General features: G+C 43.3%; 6 protein-coding genes across 6 annotated transcripts; 3 read left to right on the plus strand and 3 right to left on the minus strand.

Moving 5' to 3' along the window:
* Positions 1-1,309, minus strand: L203_104758 (uncharacterized protein; the record flags this gene model as incomplete). The annotated part of the gene is made up of 5 exons (XM_066214136.1): positions 1-268; positions 311-338; positions 651-809; positions 873-1,110; positions 1,163-1,309. 5 exons carry the CDS (start codon positions 1,307-1,309, stop codon positions 1-3), a joined length of 840 nt encoding a protein of 279 aa, XP_066070233.1.
* A 1,851-nt stretch (positions 1,310-3,160) lies between these two features.
* On the plus strand, positions 3,161-5,726 carry L203_104759 (uncharacterized protein; the record flags this gene model as incomplete). The annotated part of the gene is made up of 5 exons (XM_066214137.1): positions 3,161-4,117; positions 4,173-4,576; positions 4,637-4,923; positions 4,969-5,110; positions 5,159-5,726. The coding sequence occupies 5 exons, from the start codon at positions 3,161-3,163 to the stop codon at positions 5,724-5,726; spliced, it is 2,358 nt and encodes a 785-aa protein (XP_066070234.1).
* Positions 5,727-5,937: 211 nt separating this feature from the next.
* Positions 5,938-11,599, minus strand: L203_104760 (uncharacterized protein; the record flags this gene model as incomplete). The annotated part of the gene is made up of 25 exons (XM_066214138.1): positions 5,938-6,096; positions 6,153-6,218; positions 6,274-6,354; positions 6,404-6,531; positions 6,588-6,760; positions 6,812-7,191; positions 7,239-7,376; positions 7,430-7,475; positions 7,524-7,537; positions 7,590-7,607; positions 7,670-7,753; positions 7,809-7,904; positions 7,975-8,065; positions 8,111-8,162; positions 8,217-8,361; positions 8,419-9,115; positions 9,168-9,318; positions 9,368-9,841; positions 9,914-10,187; positions 10,248-10,358; positions 10,422-10,500; positions 10,557-10,806; positions 10,862-11,318; positions 11,368-11,378; positions 11,446-11,599. The coding sequence occupies 25 exons, from the start codon at positions 11,597-11,599 to the stop codon at positions 5,938-5,940; spliced, it is 4,329 nt and encodes a 1,442-aa protein (XP_066070235.1).
* An 890-nt stretch (positions 11,600-12,489) lies between these two features.
* Positions 12,490-13,243, plus strand: L203_104761 (ubiquitin-conjugating enzyme E2 2; the record flags this gene model as incomplete). The annotated part of the gene is made up of 5 exons (XM_066214139.1): positions 12,490-12,492; positions 12,576-12,702; positions 12,777-13,005; positions 13,054-13,120; positions 13,169-13,243. The coding sequence occupies 5 exons, from the start codon at positions 12,490-12,492 to the stop codon at positions 13,241-13,243; spliced, it is 501 nt and encodes a 166-aa protein (XP_066070236.1).
* A 444-nt stretch (positions 13,244-13,687) lies between these two features.
* On the minus strand, positions 13,688-15,387 carry L203_104762 (uncharacterized protein; the record flags this gene model as incomplete). The annotated part of the gene is made up of 3 exons (XM_066214140.1): positions 13,688-14,623; positions 14,682-15,058; positions 15,105-15,387. 3 exons carry the CDS (start codon positions 15,385-15,387, stop codon positions 13,688-13,690), a joined length of 1,596 nt encoding a protein of 531 aa, XP_066070237.1.
* Positions 15,388-15,779: 392 nt separating this feature from the next.
* L203_104763 (uncharacterized protein) lies at positions 15,780-19,764 on the plus strand (the record flags this gene model as incomplete). The annotated part of the gene is made up of 8 exons (XM_066214141.1): positions 15,780-15,876; positions 15,937-15,995; positions 16,090-16,309; positions 16,355-17,027; positions 17,073-18,093; positions 18,140-18,526; positions 18,578-19,225; positions 19,273-19,764. The coding sequence occupies 8 exons, from the start codon at positions 15,780-15,782 to the stop codon at positions 19,762-19,764; spliced, it is 3,597 nt and encodes a 1,198-aa protein (XP_066070238.1).
* Positions 19,765-19,828: the final 64 nt, after the last annotated feature.

Consider the following 19,828-nt stretch of genomic DNA (forward strand, 5'->3'; position numbering starts at 1 on the left):
TCAAGTATGTCCAGTATCAGATGGCAATCCTCCAAACATCTCATGGAAAAGATCCTCCCTCATCCTATCATTTGCTTCGCGAGACACGTCCTTACATGATGGACCCGGCTGTCGGTCTGGAGAGACAACAGTACTGCCCAGTGCTCCGCCATTCCCATCCTCCTGCTCTGGGCCATCATCATTGTCGTATCCAGTATGACCTGCGGGTTGATCCAAGTTATTAGGATCTGGCGGCGTATCGAGTAACTCATGGATTACAGGTGTAGAGCTATACGTGTGAAGGGATTAGAAAGAATCTAATCTCACTTACTGTACACCACCATCCGCTCCTTCTCGAGCTGTCACCTCGTGGGTCGTTTATTTCGAAACGGTGAGGCCTCTTCTCATTCTTTGATTCAATCAAATAGGCGTCAGGACTCGGGATTGGTTCTTAGGGCTGTGGACTGGAGGCCCTGGAACGAGAGGTAGCTTGGCCAAGATGTACCCAACTGGAATAGACTCGGACAGCTATCAGATTCATTCTCTGGGATCTATCAACGACGAGTCCGTTTCTATACCTTGGATGCTGTAGCAGTATTCAACCATCCCACCTCGGCATACACAATTTCCTCAACGCTCCTGGTATCCTCTTGTCCATTGTTCTGACGCACTACTGCCCATCGTTTCATCAGGGTTGTACTCCGAATTTGGATCCAGAGTGTTGATTCCACTATCATTTTCTCGGGAACTTGTTTCAAGCTGAACTACAGCGGACTGCCGATTCTTTTCATTTCTGATCTTTTCATCATACTTCCACTTTCTCAATTTTGCTTGAGGATTCACCTGTTAGTGACTTATTTGGCGCGAAATGGAGAGCTGACAGATCAACTCACCCAAAAGTTTCTTCCTTTTTTCCTTGTCAGGTTTATTCAAGCTAGCCACGTCCCTGTCTAAAAATTTAAATTCATCATTAGTAACTATTCCCCTTGGATATTCGTGGCTGGCAAGGAAATCAGTCGCTCTTTGGAAACTTGGTGCAGTGTTAGATTCCATTTGCGTTCCGCTTGTGTCTGAAGGGCCTGAAGGATAGACATGAGACCCCAGATCAGTATCTCTTATGGGAGCAAGCGTCTTTATGTGCTCAAGTTAGTCAGGTTTGGCTGTATAGATAATGTGCACTCACCCGGTAATATTCTGTTTCTTTACATGGGTAGTGGATCGCTGAAGTTGGCGAACGTGGTGCGTCTATTTTGTATTTGTTCAACCTACTGCTAGGTGGAGGTTCTTGATCACCCCAAGAGGGGTATGGAGGGTCCAAAGGGCTAGCCATTGGAGATGATGGGATAAAGACACACTCTGGAGAATGTACAGGGAATGTCAATATTGGGAGCTGCGAGAGAGAACGCAGATAGAAGATTGTTATGGGCCAGTATATCTTGTCGAGTGTTGACTATTTAAATGTTAGGTCTCATGGATGGAGCTTGAAATAAGTATTGGGTGATAAAGGAGAGGGAACCGAGACATAGCATTGGTACGGGTAGCCAGCAGCGTACGTTTGTCTGACTTTGATTTCTTTTCTGTTAAGGGCAGAAAAAAGGTGTGCAAACGCTCTGTCCATCTCTGAATTGTTTGGTGGTAGAAATTCTGGGTTTAAAATGAGAATGCATCGTTTTGAATGGCAGAGACTCTGATGAACTCTGACAACCCCTGGAAGAAATGGTATAACTCCGCTCCTGGGTAGAGTCGGTGTTGGGATGGTGGAAGGCAACGCACCATGCCACGACAGTAGCATCGACGACGAGTTGGGGTACATTTGACAGTCCGAGTTGACGTATGGGTCATTAGAACGCAACATTTTCGTGGCTGTCTGAGGTGCATTCGATAGATGCGTCAGGATGGCACATACTGGTAGACACTCTTTGGCCTGGTGAATAGGTCAAGGTGAAGAGAGTTCAAGTTATGATGTCTCTTTAAAAGCGGCAGATGGTCACAGACGTCTTGAGAGAAAGGTAAATGCTTGTATCAATGATATTGATTGGGTGCTTGAAGCGTGAAGGATCGAAAGCCTTATTCCGAGATGTATTGAGGTGTTTGATCAAAGAAAGATGTCTAAAGACATTTTTCAAACGAGTGCTTTGCTCAGTGGCGCCTCGAACCTTGGTCAGCGTTTGCAAGTGCGTTTTGCGTGTGGGCCATGGTTTTAAAGATTGGCCGGCCAAGGACAAAGATGGATTTGAGATACGTCTCTCACCCTTGTGTCATGAATATTAGCAATAATGACCATCCACGCTCTGTACTAAAAGGTCACAATAATGCAATCTACGTTGCATCACTATTTATTGCCTATATTCCATGTCATAATTCCAACGTTCTGATACCTTGCCTTGGCTTTTGTCAAGTCGAATGACAGAGCTTGTGGTTATAGTGGGTGAGGCCTTGATACATTGTCAGACCGGAGAAGTATTCAGGAGTCGATAGAGGAAATTGACTGGTGTTTGAAAGAGAAGAAACAGCCTATAAAGGTTCGTAGACTGGATGTTTGGGTAGTGGCTGTTGGTCGTCGTCTTGCGCTTGTACAGATCTACGTTATACCGTCCACCAATGGCCAATGGACACTATTTCCTCCACCGAGATATGGGTTCGTCGGGCTGTAGTACTTATCCTTCCTATCCCTTGAAAGCTGTTCTTTGAGAATCAGTGTCAACAACAATTCATCTTCCCAACACTATAGCTGCTTCAAAGCTACTTGCAGGTCATGGTTGCTATTGCTTCTTTGTGGCTTTGGTCAACCTCCAATAGGTCGATAGGAATACTCGTTAAATCGGCTTGACCATCTGGGACGACTCTGCGATATCAGACATGACTGCAATGAAGCACAAATATCAAAACTTCCACTATACCCATTCACCAGTTGTCAGAAATACAGAGCACGGAATCAAATTCCTCAATTAGGATTTATTCTCTTACATTTTGTAGTATCATTACAAAATTCCTAGCTATTATGAGACGCGTCAAGTTGGTCTGAGCTCATAGACTGAAACATCAAAACGTTTGATATCTTGATTTCCTTGTTTACTTATCAATCTTGTCTTTTTAGATATCTTATTTGGGTAGACGTCAGCTTATCTCAGTCTCAGTCTATCTCTCGCATTTATGCGAGTTGGGAAACTTCGATTTGGCAATGCCCAACAGCATTCCCTCTCCGGCCTCTTCCACTTCCACGACTTTTACGACTTTGCCCACGCCAGGTTGCATCTCTGCCCAGCCTTCGCCTGCAACAAGTCTGCCAGTGGACATGTTCAACAGACAACAGTTGAGCAATGACGATGTCTTTTCACCGTTGATGGAGCCCAAGATGGTAGCATCCAAACTACCTTTTGGAGGTTCGTCTGATATGGATGAGCAAGAGATGTCACAGCACTCAATCCCCAGTATCTCAGTGGAAGACGTTATAGAGGATTTTGAAGCGGAGCCTTTTGGAGATAAAGCGTTGTTCAACACCCGCCGAGGCTCTTCTACCCACGTTCCGCCTCCAATATTCCTTGGCAATACTCCAATCTCTCCTGCAGGTACTAATACCCATACTGTTAGCGATCGCTCACACAACGCAACCAAGGGTCCCAATACAGCTGGAGCCGCCCTTCCAGGAGCCTTTTCACAAACTTTTGTTGAAAAGGGCTGCGAGGAAGACGGCGATGAGCTTCCCGAGCTTGCGTCTTCACCCAGAAGGCTCAACTCCAACACAAACGGAGGGCCATCCTCCCCCTCGTGGCAATCGTTTGATTCTCCGCCCTCACCCTACTCTCCCGCCTTTGGAAAAAACAAGCGCAACTCGCTAGAAATACCTTCGCCTCTAATCAAGTCCCGTTTTGAACCCACTCCAACACACGGTATCCATTCTCGGAACCTTTCCTTGTACTTTCCGCAACCTGGACAACTGCCAAAAAAGGACAATGACAATAACGCGTTAGTACCCAGCCCAGAGATGGATATTCTTATTCCGAGCACGGTTTCGATGGCGGGAGAAAAACAGGCTTTTGGAGGAACAAGCAATTGGTCTTTTGGACAGCCGAATGATGGAAGTGAAACTAAATTATTGACGCCTGAAGTAAAGCGAAGCAAACGTAGAGGACACCATGCAAGTTTCTTCTATATCCAAGGATACTATTGCAGCTGACATATTGCGGTAATAGCATAAACATTCTCTTTCACACAACTTTTTCTCCTTTCTCGATCCTACTCAAACTAATCCAACTCTCTCTCAACCTCCTCAAGTATCAGAGGTCCAATTCAAAGCAGATAATACTCCCGCCCCTGTTCCCTTGCCTCGTTTTCCAGCAACGGATACATCCACCCCTTCCCTCGTTCCACTTCCTGCAGCCTCGCTAAAACTTGATTTGTATGGAAAATTGTTGTCAGGCTTGAGCCTTTTAGAACTTGTGCTTGGGGCAGGGTTATGGATAGAGGGTCAACTTAGTGGATGGAAATGCCTGGCAGGCGTGGGTTATTTGGTAGTATTTGATGCCTTAGGCTTGGGAGTGGCCGTTATAGCAAGAAAAGAAGGTGGCGGTTGGTTGAGTATTCGTCGCCCATTTGGGTGAGTTCTTTCTCAGCTATCTTACTATAACCAATATTTCTCACGTATATTCTCTCGTAGCTCCTCTCGTTATATTTCACTTTTGTATTTTGTTCAGTCCATCTTTCTCGCATTTGCCGCCGTTTATATTGCCAAAGAATCTCTAGAGCAGGTCATTCTTGGCTCCGGAGCTCACAGAGAGTCTTTCGGGGGGCACGGGCATGAAACTGGTACACATTCACATCATTCGCATATGAGCGATGAGGACACAAAGGCGAGGGGGTTTCCGCATTTGCTTCTAGGTCTGGCTGGCCTGTCTGGGGCAGTCTCTGGCGCGATTTTCAGGAATCATGAAACACTGGTAAATGGTGAGCTTTTTTGTATTGTTTTGAATCAAGCTTAATGATTAACAGCTGTGGGATCTATCTTTCTGGCACCGAGCTATTTGGGTTTGCCTTTTGTGAGGAGATGGCCTGGTCTGATGAGTAACCCTTTTACTCTTACAGTAGTGGGAGGATGTTTGGGTATCCTGATAAGCGCAAACATTGTGCCTTAGTATGTCTACTCCGTAAAAGTGTCTCTTATACTGACAAATACTCTAAGCTCATCTTTACACACTTTGGATTCACTTATTTCACTCCTCTTGACATTATTTACCTCTGCCCTTGCCTACCCACCGACAGTGTTTTTTGCCCACATCCTTCTACAGACTGCTCCACCTGCATTGACGCCACAAATGACAAAGCTCAAAAGCGCATTCAAAGACATCAAATCAGACAGAAGAGTGGTAGGCCTTGGTCTATTCAGGTGCTGGAGTGTTGGCGCCGGCAAAGGAGGTTGGGATCTACATATCCCAGCTGAAGCCTTAAACAAAGGTGAAAGCTCGACTAGAAACTTAAGCCCTATGCCATCGACAGAATTTTACTTTCAGTCATCCGAGTTCTCTGCTCCTCACACCGCTTCCTTGTCTTCTGTCTCATCACTGAAAAACGAGCCCTCAGTGCCTTTAGTGATAACCCTAGCTGTGCATGTTGACCCTGATGTCAGCGATTATGATATGCTCGAAGTGACAAAATTGGCTTGGAACAAGCTACAACATGTTGTAAGTGAAGGAGAGGGAGAAGTTAGTATACAGGTGAAGAGAGGTTGGGAAGGAATTGAAGAGACTTGAATCTAAGACAGATCTTGAAAAGGTATTCCAAATCCCACAAAAGAAATAGTGGAGAGACGATGTTATTCAGCATTGGGAATTACATATATGGTTATTGGGTAAAGCGTACAGTTTTTGTCGCTTTATCTAGTTTGTTTGTACAAAAAGTATTTGAAGTGAAATATATATCTATGTTTCTATCATTATCCCTATTATTGCTGTGCTACAAATTTCAATGCAAACCACCCCACTGGGACACCCTAACTCCACCTCGAGCAGCCCATGCTTCAGTAACTGTCCACGCATTGAATAGGGACTGTCGATCTCGGGCAGATTGAGCCGCGTACAAGACGTCTTGCCTGAGTCGAAGGAGGTCTTGACGATGAAGGTTCTAACAACGTCATGAGCAAAGGTTCAGTTTGAATATGTAAGGAAATTATGGCATACCACTCGATCACATAGCTGGCGGAAAATGGAATCCCGGATATCGAAAAGAACGAGGGGTGAATCAAACTATGAATGCTTGGTTTACTTGCGAGCCAGTAGCTGATGGAATGCAGAAACTCACCTCTACGACTCGACCTTCGTCCAGTACAAGTATACGATCATAGTATGCCAATGTATGAAGTCGATGAGCAATAGATACAAGCTATAATTGATTAGCAATGATAATTGTCAAAGTCAGAAAAGACACATACAGTGACGCCTTTGAGGTGGTTTTGAAGGATTCGTTGAATCAGTGCATCGGTTTCAGAGTCAACTGAAGAGGTAGCTTCATCCAAGAGCAATATTTTTATGCCTCTTGAGAGTGCTCTCATAAGAGCCACTAGTGCAACATTTCAAGTCAGCTCTCAATGATTGATATAGAAGGCTGACCCTTACATAGCTGTTTTTCGCCTCCGCTAAAGTTACTACCCTCGTTACTGACTAAGGCATCAAGTCGGAATTTGTCCTTCATGGATTTAGAAGATGGCATAATTGGATCGTTGTGAATCAGAGAGAGCAATGAGTTAAGTTGAGCATCAGTGCGTTGGCCTAATGGATCCATGTTTTCTCTTTCATTTACGTTAATACGTGAATGGGCTGGCTTGACGAGTAAAACTCACCTGACTGTGCCCTCAAATAAGAAAGCCTCCTGCGGAATAAGCCCCACACCTTGACGGAGGCTATCTAAACCAATATTTTCGATATCAACTCCGTCAATCATTATCTTTCCCTCAATTCCATCTTTCCCAACTACCCTCATCAATGCTCCAACCAAACTCGATTTCCCGGCACCTGTCCGTCCGATAACACCGACTTTCTCTCCTGGATTGACAGAGAAGGAAAGTTGCTTGAGTATCCATGGATCTGTAGATGAATAACGGAGTGAAAGCTTCTCAAATCTTATAGAACCTTGGGTCGGCCAATCTTTTGGATCCAGATGTAGAGTACTAGGCGGTTCTGTAGGAAGAGCAGTGTAATGGATGATACGCTCCGCATTATTCTAAAGTGCGTTAACTCCTTCGTTAATAGGTTTGGAAAGACTCTCACCATCTCCAACTCTACTTGAGCATAGAGAGAAACGAGGTTGGAGAATAAAGCGGCTGCAGCAATAGCATAGGAGAATACAACACCAAAAGATGAAGGATTGACAGAATTGCGGAGAAGGACTCCAACAATAGCAATGAGCTATCTGAATCATCAATAGAGCTCCAAGTCTTCACACAAGACTAATCACTGACCAAGATGAGAAGGTTGGATGACAGATCAAGTCGCACGCCGAGCCATCTGAAATTCGCGTCAGTTCTATCTCTTTATACTTGATTCAATACTCGCCGTTGTATGACTAGCTATTTGACATGATTAGTAGACAGCAATCATTTCTGGTGAAGCAAGACTTACAGTGAGAATATATGCTTGCTGCCGACATTCATCTCGTTAGTGGACTGAAGAAAGTCAATGAAAATAGATCAACAGCTCACGCCTTCAACATTTATTGCCCCTTGCATCCGTCTCTTAAAAATGTCTTGTTTTCCAAAGGCTCTGATAACTGCAGACCCATCCAACTATACATCAAGAAGTGAGCTCTCTTATAAAGAATTCAATAATGCATATAATCACCTGTTCGCCAAACGAACTGTATATGTGAGACCTTGTGATAGAATCAATACGCTTGACTTCACGAGATGTCTGACGATAGTATGATCCAGCGATGTACTACAATCCGATAAGCACTTGGTCATCATGTTTATTGTCTATATAGACTATATCAATGCCTTGAACTTACGTAGAAACCTGATAATGGGATGAAAGCCAGCCCAAGCCAAGGATAAGTATATAGAATCAAACTAAAGGTACCAACGGCCGCAAGACCATTGCTGTTCTCATTAGCTGGCTAACCTTACTGTCTTTTAGCGACCTACACAAGCAAAGTCTCCCATGAAAAAGCCATTCTATCGTCCAACATCTCAATATCTAATCACTGTGATTAGGTATTTTTTCAATGTGTCAAATCAACCAACTACTCACCTTTTGAAAGCCGATTGATGATTCGTCCACTTGGTGTCTGGTCATGCCACCTCATAGGAGCTCTCATGACATGCTCCCACGCTCTTGCAAACAGGTTGTATGACGCTTTGAGTCCAGCACAAAACATGGAGAACGAAGCACCGAACTGATTCCTCTACATCAGCTTGAACAAAGAACATATGACAGAACATGGATGACGCACAGTGAAGAGACCAACAGCAACACCTAAAGCAGCATAAATTATCATATACTCTTGTTGAGATAGGTGCCAGCTATTTGAGGACCAAAAGCCAAGTAGGAGACTATTGCCGACTGATGCAATTTGAGTCAAGACGAGAAGTGACCCAAACAGCAAGGCCCAGAGAGGCGTTCCCATTGCCCTCGAATATGTGTTATAAACGGACCACGGGATGGAACCCGTTTGACGATCCTCCAAATGATCGGATGCCTCAATTTTAGCTTCTTCGTTCTTCCTTGCCGCCTGAGATGAGTCGGGCTCTTTGAAAGCTGGTGTCATAGGAGTGGAAGTAGGAGTAAGTGTGTGTTGAGATTGCTCAATCTCGTTGAATAATTGCTGAAATGGCCCTCTCTGTAGTCTAAGGTGCTCATAGGTTCCCATCTGTGTAATCTGTCCTATACCATTATCACTTTCCATGACTAGAATCCAATCGGCTTTAGGCAAAACCCATAATTGATGAGTAACAAGTACTCTAGTGCGATCCCTAAGAGGACCGGAAAGTATACACTGTTGGAAAATGTGATGAGCCACATTGGCGTCCACAGCGGAAAGAGGATCATCAAGCAAAGTCACAGAGGAGTCTGAATAACAGGCTCTGGCTAGGGCGAGTCGTTGACGTTGACCTCCAGAGAGGAGCGAGCCCTTCTCTCCAACTTTTGTGCTACCCAATCTTTTCAGCATATGGTCTGAGGATCAATAAGCAAAATATTCACAGGTCGCCATGAATCATGGACTTGATGTCTGTTCTGAGCGCACAAGCATCAATGGTATCGTTCAGCTTCTGTTTGTCAATTTCATTCTCTTTTGCAGAAAAAGTGATATTGTCTCTCATACTTCCAGAATGGATCCAGGGCTGCTGGGGAACTTGCAAGTCATCAGCGGTGCAGTATCTTCTGTGGTAACGAACAAATACCATAGCTAACCGGGCCGCTGAAAACAGCATGCCCTTCAGTTTGTCTCATTTCATTGATCAATCCACTCAATAAAGCTGACTTTCCTGAGCCTATCTTTCCTACCACACAGACCAAAGCACCACGGGGTATCCTCAAATCAACGCCTCGCAAAGTAAATGGTTTCTCTTGCTTTTTTTCACGTCTTTCTGCGTCATCTCCTTCTTTACCTGTAGAGAGCAAACTTTCAAATTCGAAATTCCCTCTCACATCAATTCCCCATTGTGCTTTTTCATTCACATTGACGCCTTCTGGCATTTCTTCCGCCCGCAATAATGTGCCAATTCTACGTATACCGACTAAAGCATCAGATATAGCAGTGAAGCACATGGGAAGGAAAGCGATGGGCGTTTTGAGAACATTAAAATATTGCAGGCCCGAAAAGACAATGCTAGGAGCAAGGGCGTGACCTGTTAGATAGTACGTTATGAATGTCACTATGTGTAGTCAGCAGTCTGTCAGACGTAAAGAGACAAGATGGTCAGATGCAGACATGGGCATAAACTCACAGACAGCCGCTAAAGTTGGAATGAACGCCATAGTAGCATTCATGATTGCCCTATTAAGACCATTTCTTCTCAAGAAAACCAACTCTTTCTTCCTCAGCTCTTGTACTTTTTGAGAGAAATAAGAGACATAAGCGAAAAGTTTAACAGCCCTAATGGCGGTGATTGTAGATGACAGTAAACGAACTCGATGGTCAACATGAGCTAGTTGAGAGAGACGGGTGCGGACCATCAGAGTAAACATGTATGCTTGAAGTGGGCCTGCAAGAGCAAGAACCTGCATGAATATAGTCAATAATCCGATTTGACTTTGTTTCCAAATATCAAAACTACTCACAGCAACTCCTACGAGAGCTGAATATCCGAGAGTCCAAATCAATAAGCCCAAACCTACAAGTATCTGTACGGGTTGAACAATCAGATCTAATGTCATTGGTGCTGAAAAATCCTATTGCAAGGTTAGCAAGCGCTGATTTTGTTTGACTGATAGAAATAGATGCAAACGACTGACCAAGAAAGAAGCATCTGCAGAAACCATGGTAGTAATCTTTCCGTTAGTTAGTTCTACCTTTGATGTAGGGGACAACTTCCTGATATTACCATCAGCCTCTAACTTCATCTTGATACTGATTTGTTATTGACATACATGCTTTTTCTGGATATGAGGTCAATAAGAGCAGCGCGCAGCATGAAGCCAATGACACTTCCTCTTTGTAATGCTTGGTATGAAAATAAACTAGCTGCCTGAAGCATTGCGAATAACGCAAAAGAAAGCCCGATACCATAGCCTAGAGACTTGGGTGGTGTTGAGCTAGGATCAGAGTGATGAGTGTGAGCCAGTGTAAGTTGCTCAATAAAAAGCTTTGTCAAAAGTGGGCTGGTAACTTGTAATCCAGCTGCTCTAAATTAGCAACAGCATCCTTGTTAGCAATCGAGACATTGTAAGCGTACCAGCACAACTTTTGAGTATTATTGCCTTCCACCAGCTCCACCATACGGTCTTGTACATGGCCTTGATCAAACTCATATCGTACTCCTTTCCATCTTCAATCACCAATGTACCATCTTGTATCTTTTTGGCCTTTTTCCTTCCATACTTTTTTATCAATTCACTATCTTGGCTCAGTTCAGTTTTTGAGATGGACGCTTGTTCATCTACTATGGTCTCCAAATATTCTCCTTCATTTTTTACAGCGTAGCCCTCGTCAATCGAGAACAGGCTTTCTCGGGCTTGCTTCACATAAGCTCGGGAAGAGGCAGCAGAAAACCTCGCTGCTTCCTGTCTTGTTATCGAATAAGGTTGACGAAGACCTAACCTTTTTGTAGTATTGGCGTTGTGATGAGACGGTGATTGGCGTTTTGATGGAGGGGTGCGAGCGAGAAGGCTAGCATTGAGATTTTGAGCAATCTGACATTTGGGTTAGTGGCGTTGAGCGATACAGGAGTTAGATGCTTACCGTTTCGCACTCTAAATCGCTACTGAGCTTCCATAAATCTATATCTGTTAGCATACTACCTATCCAAGAGGAACATACCCTCCGCTTCGAGAGGTCGAGTGTATCCAACTTTCATCAATGGTGTGACCCAATGGAAGAAAATTTTTGATATGAGGTTTGCTCCTGCCTCGGGGAGAAGCTCTCCCTGGAAAGTAGCAGCAGGGGCCGGAACAGGCTTGTAAAATGGAATCATACTAGACTCCTAGAATGAAGGACAAAAGTCAAATGTTTATGAGTAGCTGGAGATGGAGAACAGAGAGGATGAAGACGAAGCATATCAGTATTCATATAAAAACGGTCTCTACTCCTTAAGGAAAAGCGGAAGTTGAGACACAAGAAATCAAAGGAGAATTAGCATGTAGGAAGTTGAACTTCGGCCGATAAGGCTGCCTAGACATGGCTCCTTTCATAGATAGAAGTTTTGAGTCACAGTCGGCGACTTTCAAGAGGAATTGCTTTTTGTCTCTTTTGGGTGAGAACATGGTGTGCCACATACAAACTCCTTCCAAGTAAGTGACAAATAAAAATCGACAAGTTCAAAGTTATTTTGTTGCTTTTGAGTAGCTACAAGCTGGCGAAGTGTTGTGATGCGTTGTGTGAAGTTGAAGAGAAATATAAGTTGGATCATTTTTATATGCAAATATGATACGATTATAGTATAATGATGGGTTAGACAAGTAGAACGACAAACAAAAGATTAAAGATAAATTCAATAGATGCAGTAATAATTATCGTGACGTCACGATCTAGTAATGGAAACCTTCTAATCAAAATAGCTCGGGATTATTATCCTCTTTGTTTCCGGTTGCGTTTGTTGGAATACTCATCTCAACTTTCAATCTGTTTACTACATTATCATTTTCGGCCATTGTTAACCTATAACTGAGCGCTTATTCTTTTTTTTCTATATCATACATCATATAAGCGCCGAATAAGAGATCCTTTCTGCAAAGCTATCTCATCCGTACAACGACTCCCTTTCGCTAAAGTCATAAGCTGGATTGGAAAGTATCACGTCGCGCGATCACATTGAAAGTGTTTTCTTTCTAAATTCAAGAACAAAACACTTCTTTTGGTGCTGCGATGGTAAGTATCGAGCTATAAATGTCGCCCAGCTCTTGTCAATTTTGTTAAATAGGCTGACATACCATCTGCCTTGATTGGAACAGTCCACTGCCGCAAAACGCCGTTTGATTCGAGACTTCAAACGTTTGACAAGTGATGCTCCAGTAGGAATTTCGGGGAGCCCTAACCCAGACAATATTATGGTATGGAACGCTGTGATTTTTGGGCCACGTAAGTTGTGAACTTTGTCAAGGGTGGCGAGACGGCCCTTTGTTGATGGACAGTTAACAAAATTGACTATCCAGCCGACACACCATTCGAAGACGGCTCGTTTCGACTAACGCTCACATTCTCTGACTCTTATCCCAACAAACCCCCAACTGTTCGTTTCATTTCCAAGATGTTTCATCCAAATATTTACGCCAATGGCGAACTGTGTTTGGATATCTTGCAAAACAGATGGAGCCCGACATATGATGTGGCGGCTATCTTGACTAGCGTACAGAGTTTGTTGAATGATCCCAATCCTGCAAGGTAGGCGCAGTGGAGGATTTACAAATGAAATGTTGACAAGAGAAATAGTCCAGCGAATGTAGATGCTGCTCAGCTGTTTAAGGAGAATCTCAAAGAGTATGAACGGCGGATCAAAGTAAATCGTGTATCCAATTTGAGTGAAGAAGCTGATCAATGGGAGTAGAAAACGGTCGAACTATCATGGCTGGACAATACGGATGACGTTGAAGGTGAAATTGAGGAGGCGTCTGGGTCATAAGTGTGTTTTCTATTACCTGGGGCGTCCTAGGCCTCTGTAATTTTGCTATCTTTTGGACACCAGTAGAGTTTATCTGCCTATTCATTCAACAGTCATCAATTCGGCATGATTGAGTTTTGCGAATGGCCAACCGTAACATAACATCAACAAAAGGGAATGTATGACGGTTTAGGAGAGATAGGGAAATCATTCAAAATACCTTTTCTTTCTTCAGCAATACAGATTCATGGGACGCTTTTGTTCTATGCATTTTCACAACCGTTGGTTATACGCTTTAACAAAACTCATGTTCAAGATGCTTCTGTGTGCAACGAATCTTTTGTCAACAGCTTGCATGAATGTTCAATAACCAGGCATCTTGCAGGCGAGACAAACAACAAAAGCCACACGATTGATAGTACAATACCATTGTCTCTTAAAAGAAACCTTCGACTCATAAAAAAACTAGGCAACAACAAGTACTTCCTCCCTCCCACCTACAAGCGTTAACCTCGTATCTCTAAAAATATAATATTTCTCCACCTTGTCTTCATCCACCACCCAGTCTTGCTCAGTTCTCTCTTGTCTTTTACTCTTGGACTCATGTTCTCCTGGCTGTCTTTCAACTTTTACTCTCATGCTCACAATATCCAACACATTATCCTCTTGCTGCTCCCCTTTCCGATTTTTTTGACAGCCATCTTTGTTGACTTGCCATTTAACCAAAGCGTTAAAGTCTTTTGGGACCCATACTTTGTTTAGGAACGATTTGAACTGTAAGGCATACTTTACAGAACAATACAGTCTCAAATGATCCCCACACTCTACTCTAACTGGTTGACCTTTGACGTCATACGGCGACTTGCTAGGTAGATATTGATGGACAGTAAGAGGAGGAGGAGGGACAAGATCAAGAAAAGGATCTGGTTTTGGTCCAGAGAAGGCAAAAGAGGAACAGCCAAAACAACTGTTTGTACAATACTTGACCCAGTGTGTTATAAACCACTTCAGTCGTTCCGGAGTCCATGACAATGCTTTTGGTTGTTGGCTGATTGTTGCAGGTACGCTCGCATCCATTTTCGATGATGATGTAGCGAGATCCGATACTTGGTTCGATTCGCAGGATGAAAGTATAGCTGCGGAGGGTTGGAGTGGTACCATAACGGTCTTCTTTTCATCAAGTGGGTGATTTACCCCCCTAATAAGTACAGGCCCGTGGACTGGAACAAGCCAGTATACCCTTCCTTCTGGATTAATCCTCGCATAGTGATGCAGATCCGGATGATATGGGTTTGGATAGACCTTTGAGCAGGAAGGTAAGATAAAATTTTCTTGGTCATGATAAGTACCGCTCAATCCATTTTTAGGTGCGACAGTAGAACTCAAAGATTTTGTGTAGGGCTTAGATGAAAAGGTTAGCAACGCAAGCTATGTGGCAGATACGAAGAGTAAAACTTACTGGAAGAAGAAAGGACCAGATTAGACCATAGCCAGGATCATTTTGTATTTGAGCACGCCACCACTTTTTATGTCTTTTAGTCACTTCTAAAGAACTTAAGGGAGAAACGGAAGAAGCGATAGACTGCAAAGCCATGAAGGACAACTTTGAACATCTACTCTCTGGCATTGTCCGTGATGGAGTATTCCATTCTGCTTCAAATTCTTCCAGCGATGAGAATGGCGGCTCTGTATCAGCCTCGAAATCCTCAAACCAATGGGGTAACTGATTACCGATTTTAGGTGTTATTATCGGAAGCGAATAAAAAGTAGAAAGATCAGCGAGAATCGGAGGTGGTCTTGTTAGTGTGTATGACAGCTGAGAAGTCTGAAATGAGCCTGCTTGGTGTCAAACAGGTATAGGTAGTGAGCTGAGGATACATACAGAGACAAGGAAAAGATAGGCCAGCTGTGTGCCACATGATTTTCATATCTTGCCTGTCTTTGCCTCTTGTTTTTTGTTCACGTTTTTGTATAGGAATGACTCTCTTTGTAAGACCGTTCTGGAGAGAATTGATCAGAAGCTCTTTGCCTTTGGAATAGATTTCTTTTTCTTCCCTAAGCGTCAAGTTTGTTCCAGAACGGACAGCAAGGCTAATACTGTATTGTTCTAAAGAAGGCTCCGGGATGGCTGGAGCATCCTTCTTCCTTAGCTCGCAGTTATCCATCTGATATGTCGATGACCCTGGCCGCCCAAGCCTGGGCGGCTGCTGTTGTTGAGGATATTCACGTTTTTGTGAGCTGTTTATAACGAATTGCTTCCTTCTATTTGACATTCTTGTTGATCGGCGAACTAGCGATGGTCTAATCCAGAATCTGAAGAGTTGGTCTGCATAGCACAGGTATTTCTTTATCTTCGTTGATGGACCATATGTCCGGGAAAAATAGAAAGAAAAATAAACTTGACATGAAAGACAAAAAGGCAACGCGTAATAACAAGTTGCGCGTCATGTACGTAAGACGGAAGCAAATAGATGAAAGTCGCGTCAACCATTATTGCAACATAATTTTGCCATTGCTTTTTCTTTTGTGTCTATCAAGGACTGTTGGTAGAGACAAAATGTCTAAAGAAACCGCATCTGAGGTACAAGAATCCGAGCCAAGGAGAGGAAGGCGAGTTAGGAAACAGGTGGACAAGCTCGACACCAGCCAGCAGAGTAAGTCTACGCGTTTTTAAAGCTATATCGCGTGAGGAAAGAGCTGACGTGAGGTGGTAGCCTCCAAAAAAACCCAAAAGCAAGGAGAAGGAAATTTGGAAGAAAGCGAAGAAGAGGATGTATGTCACAGACATTTGAGCCTGATTCTTGGCCTTGTCGAATATTCTTGAGCATATTAGCTAATTGTCACTATGATGCTCACTCTCGACGTAGGATGGAGCATCATCTGAAGAAGAATCAGATCATGAACCAATACCTAAAGGAAAAAATACGGCTCACAAGGCAGCCATAAAGAGACCTCGAGCTAGTGATACAACAACTAAAAAAACTCCTGCTAAAAAGAGAGCAAGAAAATCGGCAACAATTGTCACTATGGAAGGCAAAGGTGGAAAAGAGGATGAAATTGGAAGCAAGACCGACTCCCCATTATTTAGTCAGTAATCTGCTCCCGTTTTGGAACGACGCTAATATACTACAGACGCGTTCTCTCAGCCGGACATTGCTCTTCAACCTTTAATTGACGATTTCGTTTTCAACTACCAGTCTATTTCTTCGGAGGAACAAGAGCAAGAGAGTATTCATGAACTAATCACCCTTTTTATACGCTCTTCGGGTATATCGTACGAAATTTCCCCTGCTGAAGCCGTTGACGATGACGGGATTCCAGATGTTGTGGAAAGAATGCAGGATGAAAGTGTACTAGTAGCTAGTGCTATATATCCATTACTTGTGAAGGGGAAGATTGGAAAAATCTGGAGAGAGAATTTGAGACATTTCATTGAGAGTTTTGTGGACAGCTTAGCGTTGACGCCTATACTCTTCGAAACCGTTGACAACACTTCACACAGTTCACTTATCGTCCCACTTATTCTCAACTGGCTTATGTGTATGTCCTCTTCGCCCCTTCGTCCCATTCGCCATACAGCGACCCATATCACTCTTCTTATCAATGTCTCCCTATGCCGTGTAGCCTCCAATATCTCAAAGGATTTATCTATCAAGCAGAGGCAAAGAGACGCAGAATTGAGAAAACAGGACGGGAACTCAACGGCTGCTGGAAAAAAAAGGCTCAAGGAGCTGGAAGAGAGAGTGAAGGAGAGTACTGGGAGAAAGGCAAGACTAGAAGAATTCATGCAAGAAATTTTTGATGTGTAAGTTTTGCTCTTGCAACTTAAAGCTAAATTAACACCTTGTAGTCTGTTTATACATCGTCTTCGAGATCTTTCTCCTCTAATCCGTTCTGACTGCCTCACCTCTCTCGGATCACTCTGCACCCTCTATTCCGAATTCTATCTAACTCCGTCTTACTTCAATTATTTCTCTCGTGGATGCAACGATCCCGATTCTAAATGTCGCCAAGAAACTGTCAAAGCTCTAAAGAAGATTTATGCCGTGGAAGGCGCAGTGGATAGAGTTAGAAACACAACACTGCGTATTGCACCGAGGATGGTTGAGATGGCGTGTCAGGATATTGATGTCCATGTCCGCGTTGCTGCTCTTCACGTCATAACGGAAATTGACAAGACTGGCATCCTGGCAGACGAAGATGAGCCCTTGCGCGATCGTCTTGCTACGCTCATATATTCTGCATCTTCTCAAATCCGAAAGGCTGTGGGACCATTTATTGTCGGACTGTGGGATGAACGTAAGGAAGACTTATTGACTGTTTGGGGGAGTTTAAAAGTAAATAAAAAGAAGAAAACAGGTAAAATCACAGAAGAGGAAACTGCCAATTGGCTGGGATGGAAGAGCCTAGCAGCTCTTCTTGTCCACACTTCAAATTCATTAATTAATGATGAGAATGAGACCGGACAAGAAGTTTCGCCATCTAAAGGATTACTTTATCATGTTGAGAGCGACGTTCCCACCAGAGCCTATGCAGCCGTAGAGAGTATATCTGCTGAACGTGCTATCCAACATGACTGGCAATCACTCGTCAATTATCTTCTTCTTGATCACTCAACTTACACACAAGACATGTGGCTTCTCACTGAGGAAGAAGAAACGCTGATGCTCCAAATGCTTGTTTCCTTTGTGCAAAAAGCATCGTCTGATGTTGAAGAGGATGAAAATGAGAATGAGGAAAGAACAAAGATCTTGATCAAAACTCTTCCGAGGTTGATGGCCAAGCATCAGGGCGATGACAAACTTGCAGATATACTCGGACTGGTCCCATTCATGAAGCTGGGAATGTATTTGGATATGCGAATGACTTCTGTGAGCATCCTTGATATCAATCAATGATGTTAGCTAAGTGTGATAGGCATATGAATCTCTTTGGGATGATGTCACTAAACAATTTCTACAACATACTTCAGCTACCGTCCTCAATACCTCGATCAAAGCTATCAACGCTTTGACCGCAAATACCTCACTTTCCGCTTCTAACACCACCAAACTTGCATTTCTGACTGAATCCCTCTTCTCTTCACTTCGATCATCTTTAGGAGATGAAGACATTACATTGGCATCCTTGGAAGATGATCAAGTTGCGGAAGTCGAATTAAGTTTGAAGCGCTTGGGACTATTAATGAGGAGTATGGATCTTAGCGAAGTTTTAGAAGAAGGCGAAGGTGGGGAAAGTAGTGTCTGGGATATTTGTCTAGCGATAGCAGAACGAGGGAAGTTGGGGTTCAGAGAAGAAGCTGGAGTGAGTTTATACATATTACAACTAGCGAAAATATGGCTAATAGAACCAAAGCTGGTTGAACAAGCGGTTCAGGCAATATTCTTACATGTCGCTTGGCTCTTTAAACGTTTTACTCCCGAAGACGCTCAACTCGAAATAAAGGTAGAAACTTTAAAGTCTCGTCGTGATGCTGCACTATCAGCTTTCCAGATGCTGATTTTGGGGGACGCAATAAATACAGTTGATGTTGTCAAGAGACAAGCATTTGTAGCGTTTCTCAACAGCTACATTCTATTTAAACCTAGGCATAAGACTGCTAGTGGAAACGTACCCGCCGCCGAAGTTGCAGGCTTGAAAATGGAAGAGGAGATCCAACATAGGCTCAGCGGTGTTTTTCAAAGCTCTCTTGACCGCTATTCTGCTTCTTTTGAAGCTAGACTGTCATCTCAAGACAACATTGACAATACCCTCAGTATTCCTACTGATGCAGAATTGCAAGAAGACTTTGCTTTTTTCCAGTTTGTCTCAACTTTTGTGGGAGCAATTCGTATTGGTGTTTTGGAGGTTGAACATACAAAAGAGCCCTTGGCATATTATGGAAGGTTAGGACAGACATATGATGCGATTGTGAAGAGATTGGTAGATGTATTAAGGGATGAGGGAATCTATAACAAAGAAGGAGAGACTGTGCAACATGTGGCTCTGATTGCTCTACAGCGAGTGAGTGCATTAAGTGTCTAATAAATTGAACTAAAATTGTATTTCAGTCATTCGATATATTCTTGGATACCGAATCAGACGACCCGCAAGCGTCATTTTCTTTGTCTAAACTACTTGCTACAGCATTTACCATTCATGGCTCACAGTTCACCGTTCTCCGCCAGTTAGGTCCTTCAGATGTGAGCGATTTCCACTTGGAAAGCCTTGATTATCTATCCCGTCGACTTGTTGGGGTTGTAAAGCAAGAATCCAATGCCAAAAACAAAGACCAAAAAGCAAGAATTCAAAAGAAGAGATGGGCAATCTTGACCTTTTTCAAGCTTCTTGTTCCTCTCTTGGGTCCTGTCCAACCTCATGATGCTCTGAGAATCAAGACCCACGTAGATGAAATCTTCTTAGCTTCCTCTATCCAAATCACATCGAATAAAGGATGGGATCAGTACAGGGCTTATGAGAAAAGATTGGTGGCAATTGCAAGCAAGGATCCGAAAATTAGGGCAGGCATGAAACGCGCTCGCGAAGCAAGTCCAGAATCATGATGGAGGTGTTTTTTTTCTTTTCTTTTTTCTCTTTTCTCTTTTATCCATATTTTTGTTTCACAGG

This window comes from Cryptococcus depauperatus, chromosome 6, assembly GCF_001720195.1.
Source record: "Cryptococcus depauperatus CBS 7841 chromosome 6, complete sequence".
NCBI lineage: Eukaryota > Fungi > Basidiomycota > Tremellomycetes > Tremellales > Cryptococcaceae > Cryptococcus > Cryptococcus depauperatus.